We start from the raw sequence: 22,408 nt of genomic DNA, 5'->3' as shown, positions 1-22,408 counted from the left end.
GAGTGGGGCAAGAGGGACCGGAGGGTGAGCAGAGTGGGGCAAGAGGGACCGGAGGGTGAGCAGAGTGGGGCAAGAGGGACCGGAGGGTGAGCAGAGTGGGGAAAGGGGGACCGGAGGGTGAGCAGAGTGGGGCAAGAGGGACCGGAGGGTGAGCAGAGTGGGGCAAGAGGGACCGGAGGGTGAGCAGAGTGGGGAAAGGGGGACCGGAGGGTGAGCAGAGTGGGGCAGGAGGGACCGGAGGGTGAGCAGAGTGGGGCAGGAGGGCCCGGAGGGTGAGCAGAGTGGGGCAGGAGGGCCCGGAGGGTGAGCAGAGTGAGGCAAGAGGGACCGGAGGGTGAGCAGAGTGGGGCAGGAGGGACCGGAGGGTGAGCAGAGTGGGGAAAGAGGGACCGGAGGGTGAGCAGAGTGGGGCAAGAGGGACCGGCGGGTGAGCAGAGTGGGGCAAGAGGGACCGGAGGGTGAGCAGAGTGGAGCAAGAGGGACCGGAGGGTGAGCAGAGTGGGGCAAGAGGGACCGGAGGGTGAGCAGAGTGGGGCAGGAGGGGCAGGAGAATGAGAGCAGAGTGGGGCAAGAGGGACCGGAGGGTGAGCAGAGTGGGGCAGGAGGGGCAGGAGGATGAGAGCAGAGTGGGGCAAGAGGGACCGGCGGGTGAGCAGAGTGAGGCAAGAGGGACCGGCGGGTGAGCAGAGTGAGGCAAGAGGGACCGGCGGGTGAGCAGAGTGGGGCAGGAGGGGCAGGAGGATGAGAGCAGAGTGGGGCAAGAGGGACAGGGGGGTGAGCAGAATGAGGCAAGAGGGACCGGAGGGTGAGCAGAGTGGGGCAGGAGGGGCAGGAGGATGAGAGCAGAGAGGGGCAGGAGGGGCAGGAGTGTGAGAGCAGAGTGGGGCAGGAGGGTGAGAGAAGAGTGGGGCAGGAGGGTGAGAGAAGAGTGAGGCAGGAGGGGCAGAAAGGGCTGGAGGGTGAGAGCAGAGAGGGCGATGGAGTTGGACGCCTAATGGACGTGGTAGCTGGAGCGATTGATGGACCCCAGGGGTCTTGTTGGCCAAACAGTAGCCCTACACTGTGACCTGGGCTCCTCTCACTCCTTTGGCCCCTGGCCCAGCTCCATGCTCAGCCAGCTGCCCCAGTGGCCCAACTCAGGACAGGGAAGGGCAGAGAGGGGCAGACAGGGCTCTCACTGTGCCTCCTTTGCCCTTGGATGGTCCTGAATCCTGAATGGCCTTCATCCTCTTTCACTTCCCTTACCCTCCCACCTTCCAGTCCCGCCACCTTGTACAGACTGTCCCCCCTACCTCCCCTGCCATAGACCTCCAGCCTCCCTTCCACCTCTACCAGCCCCCTGCGGCTCTTCTCCCGTCCCCCAGCACAGGATGCTGTGAGCAGGGCTGAGGGGAACAGATAAGCCTGGTGCCCTGGGAAACTCTGCCCAAACCTGAGCCTTTCAGCAGCTGGGCTATTCCTGGCCCCGAGGTAGCACGTAAATGAAAGTAAAAAGGTTTTATATATAGACCTGGTAGAGGGAGAGGGAGGCTAAGAAAAGAGACTGGCTAGGGGGGAGAAACTGTGCCAGAGTCATTACAAAGGATGTGTTGTTGGGACAAACAGTGTTTAGATATAATTGTCTCTCTGACATTGGTCTGTATTTAGCACCCACTACATCCTGTTTAACCTGAACCTATAAACAATGAGACAGAGCGAGAAAGAGACTGACTGACCACTCCATTAGAGAAAGAGGGGGAGACTGACTGACCACTCCATTAGAGAAAGAGGAGAGAGACTGACTGACCACTCCATTATAGAGAGAGGGGGAGACTGACTGACCACTCCATTAGAGAAAGAGGGGGAGACTGACTGACCACTCCATTAGAGAAAGAGGGGGAGGGAGGGGGACACTGACTGACCACTGCATTAGAGAGAGAGGGGAGTGAGGGGGAGACTGACTGACCACTCCATTAGAGAGAGAGGAGGGGGGAGACTGACTGACCACTCCATTAGAGAGAGAGGGGGAGGGAGGGGGACACTGACTGACCACTCCATTAGAGAGAGAGGGGAGTGAGGGGGAGACTGACTGACCACTCCATTAGAGAGAGAGGGGAGTGAGGGGGAGACTGACTGACCACTCCATTAGAGAGAGAGGGGGAGGGAGGGGGACACTGACTGACCACTCCATTAGAGAGAGAGGGGGAGGGGGGAGGGGGAGACTGACTGACCACTCCATTAGAGAGAGAGGGGGAGACTGACCACTCCATTAGAGAGAGAGGGGGAGACTGACCACTCCATTAGAGAGAGAGGGGGAGGGAGGGGGACACTGACTAACCACTGCATTAGAGAGAGAGGGGAGTGAGGGGGAGACTGACTGACCACTCCATTAGAGAGAGAGGGGGAGGGAGGGGGACACTGACTGACCACTGCATTAGAGAGAGAGGGGAGTGAGGGGGAGACTGACTGACCACTCCATTAGAGAGAGAGGGGAGTGAGGGGGAGACTGACTGACCACTCCATTAGACAGAGAGGGGGAGGGGGGGGGAGGGGGAGACTGACTGACCACTCCATTAGAGAGAGAGGGGGAGACTGACCACTCCATTAGAGAGAGAGGGGGAGGGAGGGGGAGACTGACCACTCCATTGGAGAGAGAGGGGGAGGGAGGGGGAGACTGACTGACCACTCCATTAGAGAGAGGGGGGAGGGAGAGGGAGACTGATTGACCACTCCATTAGAGAGAGAGGGGGGGAGGGAGGGAGGGGGAGACTGACTGACCACTCCATTAGAGAGAGAGGGGGAGGGAGGGGGAGACTGACTGACCACTCCATGAGAGAGAGAGGGGGAGGGAGGGGGAGACTGACCACTCCATTAGAGAGAGAGAGGGGGAGGGAGGGGGAGGCTGACTGACCACTCCATTAGAGAGAGAGGGGTAGGGAGGGGGACACTGACCACTCCATTAGAGAGAGAGGGGGGGAGGGAGGGGGAGACTGACCACTCCATGAGAGAGAGAGAGGGGGAGGGAGGGGGAGACTGACCACTCCATGAGAGAGAGAGGGGGAGGGAGGGGGAGACTGACCACTCCATGAGAGAGAGAGGGGGAGGGAGGGGGAGACTGACCACTCCATTAGAGAGAGAGGGGGAGGGAGGGGGAGACTGGCCACTCCATTAGAGAGAGAGGGGGAGGGAGGGGGAGACTGACCACTCCATTAGAGAGAGAGGGGGAGGGAGGGGGAGACTAAATGACCACTCCATTAGAGAGAGAGGGGGAGGGAGGGGGAGACTAAATGACCACTCCATTAGAGAGAGGGGGAGGGAGGGGGAGACTGACCACTCCATGAGAGAGAGAGGGGGAGGGAGGGGGAGACTGACCACTCCATGAGAGAGAGAGGGGGAGGGAGGGGGAGACTGACCACTCCATTAGAGAGGGGGGAGGGAGGGGGAGACTGACCACTCCATTAGAGAGAGAGGGGGAGGGAGAGGGAGACTGACCACTCCATTAGAGAGGGGGGAGGGAGGGGGAGACTGACTGACCACTCCATTAGAGAGAGAGGGGGAGGGAGGGGGAGACTGACCACTCCATTAGAGAGGGAGGGAGGGGGAGACTGACCACTCCATTAGAGAGAGGGGGAGGGAGAGGGAGACTGACTGACCACTCCATTAGAGAGAGAGGGGGAGGGAGGGGGAGACTGACCACTCCATTAGAGAGGGGGGAGGGAGGGGGAGACTGACTGACCACTCCATTAGAGAGAGAGGGGGAGGGAGGGGGAGACTGACCACTCCATTAGAGAGGAGGGGAGGGAGGGGGAGACTGACCACTCCATTAGAGAGAGGGGGAGGGAGGGGGAGACTGACCACTCCATTAGAGAGAGAGGGGGAGGGAGGGGGAGACTGACCACTCCATGAGAGAGAGAGGGGGAGGGAGGGGGAGACTGACCACTCCATGAGAGAGAGAGGGGGAGGGAGGGGGAGACTGACCACTCCATTAGAGAGAGGGGGAGGGAGGGGGAGACTGACCACTCCATTAGAGAGAGAGGGGGAGGGAGGGGGAGACTAAATGACCACTCCATTAGAGAGAGGGGGAGGGAGGGGGAGACTGACCACTCCATGAGAGAGAGAGGGGGAGGGAGGGGGAGACTGACTGACCACTCCATGAGAGAGAGAGGGGGAGGGAGGGGGAGACTGACCACTCCATGAGAGAGAGAGGGGGAGGGAGGGGGAGACTGACCACTCCATGAGAGAGAGAGGGGGAGGGAGGGGGAGACTGACCACTCCATTAGAGAGGGGGGAGGGAGGGGGAGACTGACCACTCCATTAGAGAGAGAGGGGGAGGGAGAGGGAGACTGACCACTCCATTAGAGAGGGGGGAGGGAGGGGGAGACTGACTGACCACTCCATTAGAGAGAGAGGGGGAGGGAGGGGGAGACTGACCACTCCATTAGAAAGGGAGGGAGGGGGAGACTGACCACTCCATTAGAGAGAGGGGGAGGGAGGGGGAGACTGACTGACTGACCACTCCATTAGAGAGAGAGGGGGAGGGAGGGGGAGACTGACCACTCCATTAGAGAGGGGGGAGGGAGGGGGAGACTGACTGACCACTCCATTAGAGAGAGAGGGGGAGGGAGGGGGAGACTGACCACTCCATTAGAGAGGGGGGGAGGGAGGGGGAGACTGACCACTCCATTAGAGAGAGGGGGAGGGAGGGGGAGACTGACCACTCCATTAGAGAGAGAGGGGGAGGGAGGGGGAGACTGACCACTCCATGAGAGAGAGAGGGGGAGGGAGGGGGAGACTGACCACTCCATGAGAGAGAGAGGGGGAGGGAGGGGGAGACTGACCACTCCATTAGAGAGAGGGGGAGGGAGGGGGAGACTGACCACTCCATTAGAGAGGGGGGAGTAAAAACACTTCAATGAGAGACTCCTGGAGTGAGTTGGTAGTTGTTAGATGCATCCTGACACGTCTTACCTGTGACATAGACATAGACAGCTCTCTGCCTGAGCGTCCGATGACTGTACCGACACCGGAACGATCCTGTGTGCTGGGCCTGGGCCGAGCTAAGCGTCAGTTGGCTGCAGTAATGCTGGCTCTGCCTACCACAACGAGAATCTTCCAATCGCATTCTCTCCTGATCTCTGGCCACACCTCCAGGGAATGCCCACGACAGCTCCCACCGACCCCTGATTGGTCAAAAGTAAAATGGCATAAAACATTCCATCTCTCTCATCGCACCTCAACTTCTGAAAAGCAGACCATAAAACGGTCCATATAAAACAGGGGTGTCAAAGATACAGCCCGTGGGCTTGATCCGGCCCCAGAGCCCATGCAAACCGGCCTGCGAGGTGATTTAAGTAAATAAATAAAAATAATTGTTTTCTCTCAATCGACATTGAAATTACTAAAACTACATTGAAACTGTGTAGAAATTATAAAGGAGCTTCATTTACACTCTGTCCAGCTCACTAACAGTCATCTCAACGACAGTCAGGGAGCACAATCTTTTGCAACGAAATATAACCAATTTTGAGTGCGGTTCTACGGACCTCGGTGAAGACAGAATGCGGCCCATGGGGCAAAATGAGATTGACGCCCCTGATACAAAAACTCATCTGGACAGAATCCGTGTCGCCTTAATTGGGGAGGACGGGCTCGTGGTAATAACTGGAGCGGAATCTGTGGAATGGTATCAAATACATGGAAACAATGTGTTTGGTGCCCCTCCATTCCCTCCGTTATGGACATTATAATGAGCCGTCCTCCTGTTGAGCCATCCTCCTGCTGAGCCGTCCTCAGCAGCCTCCTGTCCATCACATTTGACCTGTAACCTTTCACTCCAGAGAGACTCACCTGCAGTGGATTGTCAGAGTCTGGTTGGCCTCTAGGACCAGCTGTCGACTCTTCACATCCAGAACAGGAACACTGAACTTCCCCTTAGGCTCCCTATCCACTTTACCTGCAGGGGGAGAGAACAGAGATGTCTTTTAGGCTGCAGGCCAGGCTGGCCCCTATACAGGGAGAGAGAACAGAGATGTCTTTTAGGCTGCAGGCCAGGCTGGCCCCCATACAGGGAGAGAGAACAGAGATGTCGTATAGGCTGCAGGCCAGGCTGGCCCCCATACAGGGAGAGAGAACAGAGATGTCTTTTAGGCTGCAGGCCAGGCTGGCCCACATACAGGGAGAGAGAACAGAGATGTCTTTTAGGCTGCAGGCCAGGCTGGCCCCCATACAGGGGGAGAGAACAGAGATGTCTTTTAGGCTGCAGGCCAGGCTGGCCCCCATACAGGGAGAGAGAACAGAGATGTCTTTTAGGCTGCAGGCCAGGCTGGCCCCCATACAGGGAGAGAGAACAGAGATGTCGTATAGGCTGCAGGCCATGCTGGCCCCCATACAGGGGGAGAGAACAGAGATGTCGTATAGGCTGCAGGCCAGGCTGGCCACCATACAGGGAGAGAGAACAGAGATGTCTTTTAGGCTGCAGGCCAGGCTGGCCCCCATACAGGGAGAGAGAACAGAGATGTCGTATAGGCTGCAGGCCAGGCTGGCCCCCATACAGGGGGAGAGAACAGAGATGTCGTATAGGCTGCAGGCCAGGCTGGCCCCCATACAGGGAGAGAGAACAGAGATGTCTTTTAGGCTGCAGGCCAGGCTGGCCCCTATACAGGGAGAGAGAACAGAGATGTCTTTTAGGCTGCAGGCCAGGCTGGCCCCCATACAGGGGGAGAGAACAGAGATGTCTTTTAGGCTGCAGGCCAGGCTGGCCCCCATACAGGGAGAGAGAACAGAGATGTCTTTTAGGCTGCAGGCCAGGCTGGCCCCCATACAGGGAGAGAGAACAGAGATGTCGTATAGGCTGCAGGCCAGGCTGGCCCCCATACAGGGAGAGAGAACAGAGATGTCTTTTAGGCTGCAGGCCAGGCTGGCCCCCATACAGGGGGAGAGAACAGAGATGTCTTTTAGGCTGCAGGCCAGGCTGGCCCCCATACAGGGAGAGAGAACAGAGATGTCTTTTAGGCTGCAGGCCAGGCTGGCCCCCATACAGGGAGAGAGAACAGAGATGTATTTTAGGCTGCAGGCCAGGCTGGCCCCTATACAGGGAGAGAGAACAGAGATGTCTTTTAGGCTGCAGGCCAGGCTGGCCCCCATACAGGGAGAGAGAACTGAGATGTCTTTTAGGCTGCAGGCCAGGCTGGCCCCCATACAGGGGGAGAGAACAGAGATGTCTTTTAGGCTGCAGGCCAGGCTGGACCCCATACAGGGAGAGAGAACAGAGATGTCGTATAGGCTGCAGGCCTATAACAACACGCAGACATAATTCACAAATTAAGTATTTGTGTTTAGTGAGCCTTCCAGATCAGAGGCAGTAGGGATGACCAGGGATGTTTTCTTGATAAGTGTGTGAATTGGACCATTTTCCTGTCCTGCTAAGCATTCAAAATGTAAAGTGTACTTGTGGGTGTCAGGGAAAATGTATGGAGTAAAAAATACATCATTTTCTTTAGGAACGTAGTGAAGTAAAAGTTGTCAAAAATATAAATAATAAAGTAAAGTACAGATACACCCCCAAAATACTTAAGTAGTACGTAAAATGATTTTTACTTCAGTACTTTACACCACTGCCCATCTGTTGCTCAACAACTAGCAACTGATGTTATTGTGGGAGGAGATGACAATGACTGATATCTGAATCAGCTGTGCACAACGGTCAAAACTCTTTTGAAAAAACAACTTAGGATGAGATTCTTCTAAAAGGTGTGTGCTGCATTCCAACACGACTGACCACCACAGTGCTGATGACAGCACCCAACTGATTACAACATAATGGGCACAACAAAACCACCACCACAAGCACCATTGACCAATACCACTGATCACTGTTACATTGCTGCCCACAGCTCTGGTCCAGGGCATTAGGGAATGAATGTGAACTAAAGCCCTGGACCAGAGCTATGCTGATGCCAAAAACCTGATCCAATAAACACTGTAGAACAATGCAGTAATTGACCACAAAACCGGGCGTTGACAGATCTACTGACAGTGGCATCACAGACACTCCCATGCAGCAATACCACTGACCCTCGTCACCTCCTCGTTCCCATGCCAGTAAGACCACTTGAGGACCACAGTGGAAATGCGTGAGCACTAAGCAGTGTCACTGTTGTTTATCAAATAATATCAACACTCCACTTCATGGTAGCTGAGGTTAATTAATGAGAGATTAAGGGTGCTGTCCATCCACCCTTCCTTCCTCTCAGCCCAAAGGGAAACTTCATTCACACAGACACGTCCTTGAATCAGCCCCAAAAAACTAGTTCACACTGCATCCTATTGGAACAAACACAAACCTAGTTCACACTGCATCCTATTGGAACAAACACAAACCTAGTTCACACTGCATCCTATTGGAACAAACACAAACCTAGTTCACACTGCATCCTATTGGAACAAACACAAACCTAGATCACACTGCATCCTATTGGAACAAACACAAACCTAGTTCACACTGCATCCTATTGGAACAAACACAAACCTAGTTCACACTGCATCCTATTGGAACAAACACAAACCTAGTTCACACTGCATCCTATTGGAACAAACACAAATCTAGTTCACACTGCATCCTATTGGAACAAACACGAACCTAGTTCACACTGCATCCTATTGGAACGAACACAAACCTAGTTCACACTGCATCCTATTGGAACAAACACAAATCTAGTTCACACTGCATCCTATTGGAACAAACACAAACCTAGTTCACACTGCATCATATTGGAACAAACACAAACCTAGTTCACACTGCATCCTATTGGAACAAACACAAACCTAGTTCACACTCCATCCTATTGGAACAAACACAAACCTAGTTCACACTACATCCTATTGGAACAAACACAAACCTAGTTCACACTCCATCCTATTGGAACAAACACAAACCTAGTTCACACTCCATCCTATTGGAACAAACACAAACCTAGTTCACACTCCATCCTATTGGAACAAACACAAACCTAGTTCACACTCCATCCTATTGGAACAAACACAAACCTAGTTCACACTCCATCCTATTGGAACAAACACAAACCTAGTTCACACTCCATCCCATTGGAACAAACACAAACCTAGTTCACACTCAGTGGCGGTCAGTGCCATTTCAGATGAGGGAGGACAAAAACATGTTTTATGACCATGGCCTTATTTCTATTACAGCATGTTGGATGGCTGTCATTCATATTCCATTCACCCTGTTCAATGTAACATCGATAGGTTTAGGCTACTACATGATACCCTACTTTCCATGTACCCATCATGAGGTTGCTACAACCTAGCCTATTAATGAAGGTTTACAGCGTAGGTGCACATGGACAGACAGTGACATTCAATAATGCCTTGCACACTCTTGTCTGAATCTAGCTGATCTAGGGTGTAATCATTAGTCCAACAGTTACAAATGACAGTTTCTATTGTAGAAATTCAGGTAGGTTTATCCCAATTTGGATCTGTTTAAGAAAAGTTTTTCACCAGAATCGGCAGAATGAATACACAACTTGATCACGCGTAAACACAGTTCACAGTTTCATAGCAGCCACGTTGTGTTCCTTCTCGCATCTACGTTATGCGCTCTCCTCCTCTCACCTCTTCCCTTCGCTTGTGGATTTCAATGCACAACACATCAGCTGTATGTAACCCGGTGAAAAAAACGTTCCAAGTCAAACCTCTACAAACAGCGTACATCATTGTCACCATATTAGCTAAAGTAACATCATAGTCAACATAGCTAATATAACTAATATGTTAGTAAACCCGCTAATCATGCAGTAACATTACAGTGTACAGTCAGTAAGCAGTTACATCGTAGGGCCCGGTGGCAATAAATTAATAAAACCAAAAGCTTACCTTGACTTGGAAGAGTTCCACTGTTGTGTTGAATAGTCATAGCCAGCTAGCTAACATAACATCCATCTGTTTGAGCCGGGTGTATCAGTAGGCTAAACAAGCTAGCTGCATTTGCTAGCTAAGTAAGTATTGCTTCTCCTTCATTTAGGAAGACATTTATTTGTTCAAAACTGTTCAGCTATTTTCTTTCTCTCTCTTTGAGTCAGCTACTCACCACATTTTATGCACTACAGTGCTAGCTAGCTGTAGCTTATGCTTTCAGTACTAGATTATTTATCTGGTCCTTTGATTGGGTGGACAACATGTCAGTTCATGCTGCATGAGCTCTGATATGTTGGAGGACGTCCTCCAGAAGATGTCATAATTACTGTGTAAGTCTATGGAAGGGGGTGAGAACCATGAGCCTCTTAAGTTTTGCATTCAAGTCAATGTACCCAGAGGAGGAAGAAAGCTAGCTGTCCTCTGGCTACACCATTGTGCTACCCTACAGAGTGCTGTTGAGTCTACTATAGAACTTCTTTCCAAAATAGTGTGTTTTAATCAATTATTTGGTGGTGTGATTGCATTTAGTATAGTTTTATCTAAAAATTACGTTTTAAGTTACTGAGGAGGATGTTCCTCCCCTTCCTCCTCTGAGGAGCCTCCACTGTTCACACTGCATCTTATTGGAACAAACACAAATCTAGTTCACACTGATCTAGTATGGTTTGTAATCAGAACTTGTCATAGTACAGCAGACTGTGTGTGACTTCCTAGGTCCTCCTGCTTTTGGTAAAGCCTTTCTTTAGGTCCTCCACGTCATAACCAGCATGTCAAGCATTCTCACTTCACCAAAATGAAACTTCACTTCAGTGTGCCAGTATGGTATCCTCTCTGTACTATCTTCCTGGTCATACACATCACTATACTGAGACGGAATACTGACCTATCATTTTATCCCATCTGTGACCCTCCCATTACTAATATTCATTGTCATGGTTACCAGTGATGTCCCCTTCAGCAGCTCTAGTTTTACTCACTCTGGTAGTTTCCTCTGTTTCCACTCTGAGTGACACACACACATACACACACACACACACACACACACACACACACACACACACACACACACACACACACACACACACACACACACACACACACACACACACACACACACACACACACACACACACACACACACACGGAGAATCCTGCAACAGAGTCTATATGTCGGTGTAAATAGTTTAAAGGAGGAAGGGAAGTCAAGTCTCTCTCAGCACGGGCCCAAGGGGCATTTCAACAGGCTGTAAAGTGGCCAGAACCCCCCTTCCCATGTTACTCAATACAGCTGGAGCTTTCATTCAAAAAACCCTAGTGCCATTTCATACAAGTGGAGGACCAGTTGGAGTTCAAGGACATGTCTGTTTAGAACCCCAGAATGTGCCTGCAGGACAGGAGTAAGTTACAGAGCTGGATGTAGCCTAAGATTACAAAAGGAGAATTTTGTAATAATTTCCCCTCAAGTTTTACCTCCAGTGTGCATGCCATTCTAATCATGTAAAACACAGAAATTATTTTACAAATCATGGCGACATTTGCATTTCATTGGAGGGACATAATAATGTTTGGCCTTCTATATCCTGTTTCCATGGTACAATGCATTCTTTTCAGGTCCTTATCAGACACGCATATCATAACACAGTAGTAAGACATAGAAACAGTATGACAAATGCCATTGGTGTTTGCTCCACTGGTATAAATGTGCAATATTTTTGATTGAATTGCAGTTTTGTGTATGTTTTGCCTAAACCAGTACAGGGTCATATTTTTCTGTGTAATAAATGTAGGGCTATTGAATATGAAAAAAGCAAGGATTGTTCCTCAACTTGTTTCATTGGTCTACATCAAAAGTGCAATGATAGTAAACGGCCAAATTAATAAAAAGTTAATTGATTTTGCTGACAATGTTTAACAATTAATTAAATTAATTAAGTAATTAATTACTCCAGTTTTATTATCTAACCCGTTAAAAAAGCTTGCATTAAAACTAATACAACGAATTTTGAAAATAAAAGACTGTATGTAGAGGACAATTGTGACATTATATCAGGTTTGACATGACAAAAACACTCATTCCATTTGGTAAAAAGTTGTTGAACAATAACCATATGCCCTGCGCTACCCTCATACTTTATGCACACAGGAGCCAGTTCACCCCAGTTTCCTCCCCGTGCGTCTGTTCAAGTCATAAACGCTGATTAGCGCCATTTCCTGCGCTCTAGAAAGTTTCCTAGTGCTGGTCATGACCTCGCACTCATTTATATTAGAACTTCCCTTTCACAAACTCATCAGCGTCAGGAAGTAACGCCCTGTGTGTGCCGATTCAACCGGGGCCAAAGCGCGCACAGAGAAGCGGATGCCAAGCCTGGCCACAGAGGTCCCCGTTATCCAAACAACTATCCCACAGGACAGGACTTATCTACTAAACAACACTTAGCTGTAAAAGAACCGCACTTCATCAACCACCCCTGCCACACGACCACACTGGTTTCTCAATGGGCCGATAAACGAGACAGTAGACGGGAAAGCGTCAAAGAGCCTGGTCCTGTGGCCCCTTATGTTCAAAGCGCGGGATGTTGGGTAATCTGTCTGCCAAGTGCCAAGCGTTCGAAGAATGTTCCCCTGACGCCAATACTATCTTTTTACCGTGGCAGCACGCACGTTCCTCCTGATTATGTGGGAATCAATTTTACATGGTCTTGCACAATAGGACTACTAATAAAAGATGGCAAGTTGGCAATGTACGCGCATCAACATCCTCGTCAAGCATTCAGGCAATAATTACGCATGATGCCTAATGTGTCCTGAACAAATTGACGAATAACTATTCATAATTCTACTTTTTCAAAAACACATTCAATCATATAATTAAGGAATACTTTATGTGATTTGTCCATAAGCGACAGAATGGGTGAGGGTGCGCTCTACAGGCATCCATGAAGGGGCTAGTTGCATCAATCAGTGAACTCTCTACTCACCCTTTGCGAGCGCACTGCCAGCCAATCCACACAGAACCACGAAGATATAGCCAATCATGTTGTCCGTCTTCCCCGTCGCACTGAAGAAGAGGTATGTAAGAAGAAAAGTGCAACAGAGAGTTTAGTCCTTGTTCTCCAGAGAATCGAAAGCTACAGACAGCACAATCCTCGCTGCTGCTTCGCATTGATTCTGACGAGTAGGACAGGTTTCCCGAGGAGAGGAGAGCAGAGCCGTGGGAGAACACGCTACAGGACACCACACATCAACTCCAGTAAAACGTTTTCCCATTGTGCTCTTGGGGATCGGTTTTATACAGTTCCCATAGCGACCGGATAACTGGCCTTCCAGTGACGTCCATCGACACACCCATGGCGCGTGAAAGCAGAGTCCCACGCCCGTACCCATTCTCACAGTCACTCTGGACTAATTAAAACAATGAAGACAACGTACTTATACGGAGACCCTGTTTGACCCACAAACACCAGACCATCACACGATTTACCCCAAAACATTGAGTAAGCAAAAGCACACCCAAGCAATTACGTGCGTAAATCTCAGTGCCTTCGGTGGCTGCTGGAGAGGTGGCAAGTAGACAATGGGGTAATATGCAAACAGGGAGACTTGCTTGAGAAATTACCAGCTTTGATCGACAATTACCAGCTTTGATCGGACCAGTAATAGCCTTCATTAACAAACATCACCAGAGCCTTCCTATCTCCATCACCTGGGTTCCTTACCTATGACATTGGTGCGTGTGTGCAGTGGTGGAGAAAGTACCCAAATGTTATACTTGAGTAAAAGTAAAGATACCTTAACAGAAAAGAACTGAAGTAATAGTGAAAGTCACCCAGTACTACTTGAGTAAAAGCCTAAAAACATTTGGTTTTAAATGTAATGAAGTATCAAAAGTATATGTAAATGCTAAATTATACGTAAGTATCAAAAGTATAAATCATTTCAAATTCCTCTTATTTAAGCAAACCAGACGGAATGATTTTTTAAATGTGTATTTATGGATAGCCAGGGGCACACTCCAACACTCAGACATCCTTTACAAACTAAACATGTGTTTTTATGGATAGCCAGGGGCACACTCCAACACTCAGACATCCTTTACAAACTAAACATGTGTTTTTATGGATAGCCAGGGGCACACTCCAACACTCAGACATCCTTTACAAACTAAACATGTGTTTTTATGGATAGCCAGGGGCACACTCCAACACTCAGACATCCTTTACAAACTAAACATGTGTTTTTATGGATAGCCAGGGGCACACTCCAACACTCAGACATCCTTTACAAACTAAACATGTGTTTTTATTTATTTATTTATTTTATTTATTTACCTTTATTTAACCAGGTAGGCAAGTTGAGAACAAGTTCTCATTTACAATTGCGACCTGGCCAAGATAAAGCAAAGCAGTTCGACAGATAAAACGACACAGAGTTACACATGAAGTAAAAACAAACATACAGTCAATAATGCAGTATAAACAAGTCTATATACAATGTGAGCAAATGAGGTGAGAAGGGAGGTTAAGGCAAAAAAGGCCATGATGGCAAAGTAAATACAATATAGCAAGTAAAATACTGGAATGGTAGTTTTGCAATGGAAGAATGTGCAAAGTAGAAATAAAAATAATGGGGTGCAAAGGAGCAAAATAAATAAATAAATTAAAATTAAATACAGTTGGGAAAGAGGTAGTTGTTTGGGCTAAATTATAGGTGGGCTATGTACAGGTGCAGTAATCTGTGAGCTGCTCTGACAGTTGGTGCTTAAAGCTAGTGAGGGAGATAAGTGTTTCCAGTTTCAGAGATTTTTGTAGTTCGTTCCAGTCATTGGCAGCAGAGAACTGGAAGGAGAGGCGGCCAAAGAAAGAATTGGTTTTGGGGGTGACTAGAGAGATATACCTGCTGGAGCGTGTGCTACAGGTGGGAGATGCTATGGTGACCAGCGAGCTGAGATAAGGGGGGACTTTACCTAGCAGGGTCTTGTAGATGACATGGAGCCAGTGGGTTTGGCGACGAGTATGAAGCGAGGGCCAGCCAACGAGAGCGTACAGGTCGCAATGGTGGGTAGTATATGGGGCTTTGGTGATAAAACGGATTGCACTGTGATAGACTGCATCCAATTTGTTGAGTAGGGTATTGGAGGCTATTTTGTAAATGACATCGCCAAAGTCGAGGATTGGTAGGATGGTCAGTTTTACAAGGGTATGTTTGGCAGCATGAGTGAAGGATGCTTTGTTGCGAAATAGGAAGCCAATTCTAGATTTAACTTTGGATTGGAGATGTTTGATATGGGTCTGGAAGGAGAGTTTACAGTCTAACCAGACACCTAAGTATTTGTAGTTGTCCACGTATTCTAAGTCAGAGCCGTCCAGAGTAGTGATGTTGGACAGGCGGGTAGGTGCAGGTAGCGATCGGTTGAAGAGCATGCATTTAGTTTTACTTGTATTTAAGAGCAATTGGAGGCCACGGAAGGAGAGTTGTATGGCATTGAAGCTTGCCTGGAGGGTTGTTAACACAGTGTCCAAAGAAGGGCTGGAAGTATACAGAATGGTGTCGTCTGCGTAGAGGTGGATCAGGGACTCACCAGCAGCAAGAGCGACCTCATTGATGTATACAGAGAAGAGAGTCGGTCCAAGAATTGAACCCTGTGGCACCCCCATAGAGACTGCCAGAGGTCCGGACAGCAGATCCTCCGATTTGACACACTGAACTCTATCAGAGAAGTAGTTGGTGAACCAGGCGAGGCAATCATTTGAGAAACCAAGGCTGTCGAGTCTGCCGATGAGGATATGGTGATTGACAGAGTCGAAAGCCTTGGCCAGATCAATGAATACGGCTGCACAGTAATGTTTCTTATCGATGGCGGTTAAGATATCGTTTAGGACCTTGAGCGTGGCTGAGGTGCACCCATGACCAGCTCTGAAACCGGATTGCATAGCAGAGAAGGTATGGTGAGATTCGAAATGGTCGGTAATCTGTTTGTTGACTTGGCTTTCGAAGACCTTAGAAAGGCACGGTAGGATAGATATAGGTCTGTAGCAGTTTGGGTCAAGAGTGTCCCCCCCTTTGAAGAGGGGGATGAACGCAGCTGCTTTCCAATCTTTGGGAATCTCAGATGACACGAAAGAGAGGTTGAACAGGCTAGTAATAGGGGTGGCAACAATTTCGGCAGATAATTTTAGAAAGAAAGGGTCCAGATTGTCTAGCCCGGCTGATTTGTAGGGGTCCAGATTTTGCAGCTCTTTCAGAACATCAGCTGAATGGATTTGGGAGAAGGAGAAATGGGGAAGGCTTGGGCGAGTTGCTGTTGGGGGTGCAGTGCTGTTGTCCGGGGTAGGAGTAGCCAGGTGGAAAGCATGGCCAGCCGTAGAAAAATGCTTATTGAAATTCTCAATTATGGTGGATTTATCAGTGGTGACAGTGTTTCCTATCTTCAGTGCAGTGGGCAGCTGGGAGGAGGTGTTCTTATTCTCCATGGACTTTACAGTGTTTATGGATAGCCAGGGGCACACTCCAACACTCAGACATCCTTTACAAACTAAACATGTATTTTTATGGATAGCCAGGGGCACACTCCAACACTCAGACATCCTTTACAAACTAAACATGTGTTTTTATGGATAGCCAGGGGCACACTCCAACACTCAGACATCCTTTACAAACTAAACATGTGTTTTTATGGATAGCCAGGGGCACATTCCAACACTCAGACATCCTTTACAAACTAAACATGTGTTTTTAGTGAGTCCACCAGATCAGAGGCAATAGGGATGACCAGGGATGTTCTCTGTTTAGTGAGTCCACCAGATCGGAGGCAATAGGGATGACCAGGGATGTTCTCTGTTTAGTGAGTCCACCAGATCAGAGGCAATAGGGATGACCAGGGATGTTCTCTGTTTAATGAGTCCACCAGATCAGAGGCAATAGGGATGACCAGGGATGTTCTCTGTTTAGTGAGTCCACCAGATCAGAGGCAATAGGGATTACCAGGGATGTTCTCTGTTTAGTGAGTCCACCAGATCAGAGGCAATAGGGATGACCAAGGATGTTCTCTGTTTAGTGAGTCCACCAGATCAGAGGCAATGGGGATGACCAGGGATGATCTCTGTTTAGTGAGTCCTCCAGATCAGAGGCAATAGGGATGACCAGGGATGTTCTCTGTTTAGTGAGTCCACCAGATCAGAGGCAATAGGGATGACCAGGGGTGTTCTCTGTTTAGTGAGTCCACCAGATCAGAGGCAATAGGGATGACCAGGGATGATCTCTGTTTAGTGAGTCCACCAGATCAGAGGCAATAGGGATGACCAGGGATGTTCTCTGTTTAGTGAGTCCACCAGATCAGAGGCAGTAGGGATGACCAGGGATGTTCTCTGTTTAGTGACTCCACCAGATCAGAGGCAATAGGGATGACCAGGGATGTTCTCTGTTTAGTGAGTCCACCAGATCAGAGGCAATAGGGATTACCAGGGATGTTCTCTGTTTAGTGAGTCCACCAGATCAGAGGCAATAGGGATGACCAAGGATGTTCTCTGTTTAGTGAGTCCACCAGATCAGAGGCAATAGGGATGACCAGGGATGATCTCTGTTTAGTGAGTCCACCAGATCAGAGGCAGTAGGGATGACCAGGGATGTTCTCTGTTTAGTGAGTCCTCCAGATCAGAGACAGTAGGGATGACCAGGGATGTTCTCTGTTTAGTGACTCCACCAGATCAGAGGCAGTAGGGATGACCAGGGATGTTCTCTGTTTAGTGAGTCCACCAGATCAGAGGCAGTAGGGATGACCAGGGATGTTCTCTGTTTAGTGAGTCCACCAGATCAGAGGCAGTAGGGATGACCAGGGATGTTCTCTGTTTAGTGAGTCCACCAGATCAGAGGCAGTAGGGATGACCAGGGATGTTCTCTGTTTAGTGAGTCCACCAGATCAGAGGCAATAGGGATTACCAGGGATGTTCTCTGTTTAGTGAGTCCACCAGATCAGAGGCAATAGGGATGACCAAGGATGTTCTCTGTTTAGTGAGTCCACCAGATCAGAGGTAGTAGGGATGACCAGGGATGTTCTCTGTTTAGTGACTCCACCAGATCAGAGGCAATAGGGATGACCAGGGATGTTCTCTGTTTAGTGAGTCCACCAGATCAGAGGCAATAGGGATGACCAGGGATGTTCTCTGTTTAATGAGTCCACCAGATCAGAGGCAATAGGGATGACCAGGGATGTTCTCTGTTTAATGAGTCCACCAGATCAGAGGCAGCAGGGATGACCAGGGATGTTCTCTGTTTAGTGAGTCCTCCAGATCAGAGGCAGTAGGGATGACCAGGGATGTTCTCTGTTTAGTGAGTCCTCCAGATCAGAGGCAGTAGGGATGACCAGGGATGTTCTCTGTTTAATGAGTCCACCAGATCAGAGGCAGCAGGGATGACCAGGGATGTTCTCTGTTTAATGAGTCCACCAGATCAGAGGCAGCAGGGATGACCAGGGATGTTCTCTGTTTAGTGAGTCCTCCAGATCAGAGGCAGTAGGGATGACCAGGGATGTTCTCTGTTTAATGAGTCCACCAGATCAGAGGCAGCAGGGATGACCAGGGATGTTCTCTGTTTAATGAGTCCACCAGATCAGAGGCAGCAGGGATGACCAGGGATGTTCTCTGTTTAATGAGTCCACCAGATCAGAGGCAGCAGGGATGACCAGGGATGTTCTCTGTTTAATGAGTCCACCAGATCAGAAGCAATAGGGATGACCAGGGATGTTCTCTGTTTAATGAGTCCACCAGATCAGAGGCAGCAGGGATGACCAGGGATGTTCTCTGTTTAATGAGTCCACCAGATCAGAGGCAATAGGGATGACCAGGGATGTTCTCTGTTTAATGAGTCCACCAGATCAGAGGCAGCAGGGATGACCAGGGATGTTCTCTGTTTAGTGAGTCCTCCAGATCAGAGGCAATAGGGATGACCAGGGATGTTCTCTGTTTAATGAGTCCACCAGATCAGAGGCAATAGGGATGACCAGGGATGTTCTCTGTTTAATGAGTCCACCAGATCAGAGGCAGCAGGGATGACCAGGGATGTTCTCTGTTTAGTGAGTCCTCCAGATCAGAGGCAATAGGGATGACCAGGGATGTTCTCTGTTTAATGAGTCCACCAGATCAGAGGCAGCAGGGATACCCAGGGATGTTCTCTGTTTAATGAGTCCACCAGATCAGAGGCAGCAGGGATGACCAGAGATGTTCTCTGTTTAATGAGTCCACCAGATCAGAGGCAGCAGGGATGACCAGAGATGTTCTCTGTTTAGTGAGTCCACCAGATCAGAGGCAGTAGATGACCAGAGACAATCTCTTGACAAGTGTGTGAATTGTACCGTTTTCCCTTCCTGCTAAGCATTCAAAATTTACTTTTGGGTGTCAGTAAGAAGTACATTCTTTTCTTTAGGAATGTTGTGAAGTAAAATTAAAAGTTGTCCAAAATATTAATAGTAAAGTACAGAAACCCCCAAAACGGACTTAAGTAGTACTTTAAAGTATTTTTTACTAAAGTACTTTACACCACTGGGTGTATGCCCATTAGGACTACCTTACCTAGAGTCAGGCACGTACAGTTCATTCACTTATTGATGGAAACAGCATGACACTGGGGTGGTGAGTGCTCTAAGCTATGAGTCATATCAGTATTGCATATTAGTATAATTCGGACACTGTGTGTGTGGTATGCAAACTGCATTGTAACGATGATTGTAGACCACAGGAGGTTGGTGTCACTTTAATTGGGGAGGACATGATCTTGGTAATGGCTGGAGCGGAATTAGTGGAATGGTATCAAATTCATCAAACATATGGTTTCCATGGTTTCCATGTGTTTGATTCCATTCCATTGACTCTGTTTCAGACATTATTATGAGCCGTCACTCCCTCAGCAGCTTCCACTATTGTAAACAAAGGAATGCAGTGACTGCAGTCCATTACAATACAAGTATTAGTGAAGTACAGTACATTCACCCTCCATTATAAATAGGATATCTATAATGTCTCATTTTCAGGACCCAAAAGTTATCTCTCTTGATTTCGCTGATTGGATTAAATGGATGGAAATATAATGATTGGAACGGACAAATCATTGGCTTGAATGGGGGACTCCCGTTCTATTTAATCCAGTCCCATAGCCAAAATCCAGATAAATAACTTGAAAAACTGGCCCATGTGTATAGACAATATATAGACAATAGTGCCACCTAGAGAGAGACTCATTGAATGACATATGATGGTTTGAGCTTCACAACGTAGTACATCAGGGGTGTCAAACTCCTTCCACGGAGGGCAGAGTGTCTGCGGGTTTCGTTTTTTCCTTCCAGTTACGAACAAGACAATCAGATCTGGGGAGTTCCTTACTAATTAGTGACCTTAATTCATCAATCAAGTACAAGGGTGGAGCGAAAACCTGCTGACAAACGACCCTCCATGGAATGAGTTTGACACGTGTACTACAGAAAAATTATTGTGTAAGTATACCATACAAAGATATACTATACAAAGACATGTACTATACAGAGATATACAATACAAAGACATGTACTATACAGAGACATGTACTATACAAAGACATGTACTATACAGAGACATGTACTATACAGAGACATGTACTATACAGAGACATGTACTATACAGAGATATACAATACAAAGACATGTACTATACAGAGACATGTACTATACAAAGACATGTACTATACAAAGACATGTACTATACAGAGACATGTACTATACAGAGATATACAATACAAAGACATGTACTATACAAAGACATGTACTATACAGAGACATGTACTATACAGAGACATGTACTATACAGAGACATGTACTATACAGAGACATGTACTATACAGAGACATCTAATATACAGAGACATGTACTATACAAAGACATGTACTATACAGAGACATGTACTATACAGAGACATGTACTATACAGAGACATGTACTATACAGAGACATGTACTATACAAAGACATGTACTATACAGAGACATGTACTATACAAAGACATGTACTATACAGAGACATGTACTATACAAAGACATGTACTATACAACTGCATACACTACCGGTCAAAAGTTTTAAAACACCGACTCATTCAAGGGTTTTTCTTTATTTTTACTATTTTCTACATTGTAGAATAAAATATCAAAACTATATAATAACACATATGGAATCATGTAGTAACCAAAAAAGTGTTCAACAAATCAAAATGTATTTTATATTTGAGATTCTTCAAATAGCCACCCTTTGCCTTGATGACAGCTTTGCACACTCTTGGCATTCCCTCAACCAGCTTCATGAGGTAGTCACCTGGAATGAATTTCAATTAACATGTGTGCCTTTGTAACCGATGTGAAATGGCTAGCTAGTTAGCGGTGGAACGGGAGTCTGCCAACTTTCCAACAAGTAAGTTCGTCAGATTTCTGTCCTGCTAAAGCTGCCCTGGTCAACTTTTTAAGGGCTGTTATTGTAAAATGGAAATGTTTAGGCGCAACAATGTCTCAGCTGCGAAGTGGTAGGCATCACAAGCTCACAGAGCGGGACCGCTGAGTGCTGAAACGCGTCTGTCCTCGGTTGCAACACTCACTGCCTCTGGAAGCAACGTCAACACAGTAACTATTCGTTGGGAGCTTCATGAAATGAGTTTCCATGGCCGAGCAGCAGCACACAAGCCTAAGATCATCATGTGCAATGCCAAGCGTCGGCTAGAGTGGTGTAAAGCTCACCACCACTGGACTCTGGAGCAGTGGAAACGCGTTCTCTGGAGTGATGAATCACCCTTCACCATCATGGAGAGGGAAAGATCGGTTGGAGTGTGGGGTTGGCACCACCAAGGTTGTGGGTTCTCATATGTATAGGTCACTATGTTATGTTATACCATATATGTTACTAGCACATTATGTTAACTGGAAGTGTCTTTGGGTGAAGTGTCTGATAAAGGACCATGTCTGTATATTGATGTTTAAAGAATTTACCACTCTGTAGAGAGTTCTGCAGGGAGTTGGGGTTCTTGATTTTATCTGCCTTGTCTTCTGAATCATAGTCATCAGAGTAAACCTGCACAGAGATCAAGAACAGAGTTTAAAGGGCCCGAGAATCAAGAATAAACACTACTAAAGGATTCTGGGAGATGTAGTCCAGAGAGAGTTTACAGCAACTCCAGTACCTGGCAGGTTGAGTGTGTTGTCATATCTCTCCAGTAGTATTGGTCCTCGTTGCGGATGTACAGCTTGTTGGTGAAAAGGGAGACGCCGATGCACACGCGCAGGATCTCCATGGCAACGCCGTTCAGGCCCGAGAACTTACTCCAGTAGAACAAGTTCAGCCCTGCTCAACACACACACACAGTCAAACACACACACAGTCTATTAAACACACGTGCGCACACACACACACACACACACACACACGTAAGCAAACACATTTACAAAGGTACTATATACATTAGCAGTGATTCTTTTCAGGAAGTGTTTCATGGT

At 48.1% G+C, this 22,408-nt stretch overlaps 1 protein-coding gene across 1 annotated transcript in view; it reads right to left on the bottom strand.

Annotated features, from left to right (window-relative positions):
• LOC109899246 (vascular endothelial growth factor receptor 1) overlaps positions 1-13,190 on the bottom strand; it is a gene marked incomplete in the record, with an annotated part of 70,289 nt that extends 57,099 nt beyond the window's left edge. Inside the window, 3 exon segments of the mRNA XM_031836325.1 lie at positions 4,948-5,159; positions 5,827-5,932; positions 12,894-13,190. Of these exon segments, the coding sequence (XP_031692185.1) occupies positions 4,948-5,159; positions 5,827-5,932; positions 12,894-12,951 (376 nt within the window).
• Positions 13,191-22,408: the final 9,218 nt, after the last annotated feature.

This window comes from Oncorhynchus kisutch, linkage group LG11 (genome assembly GCF_002021735.2).
Source record: "Oncorhynchus kisutch isolate 150728-3 linkage group LG11, Okis_V2, whole genome shotgun sequence".
In the NCBI taxonomy this organism is placed as follows: domain Eukaryota; kingdom Metazoa; phylum Chordata; class Actinopteri; order Salmoniformes; family Salmonidae; genus Oncorhynchus; species Oncorhynchus kisutch.
Note: the sequence above shows the minus strand (reverse complement) of the source record. Positions and strands in the feature narration are given on the sequence as shown.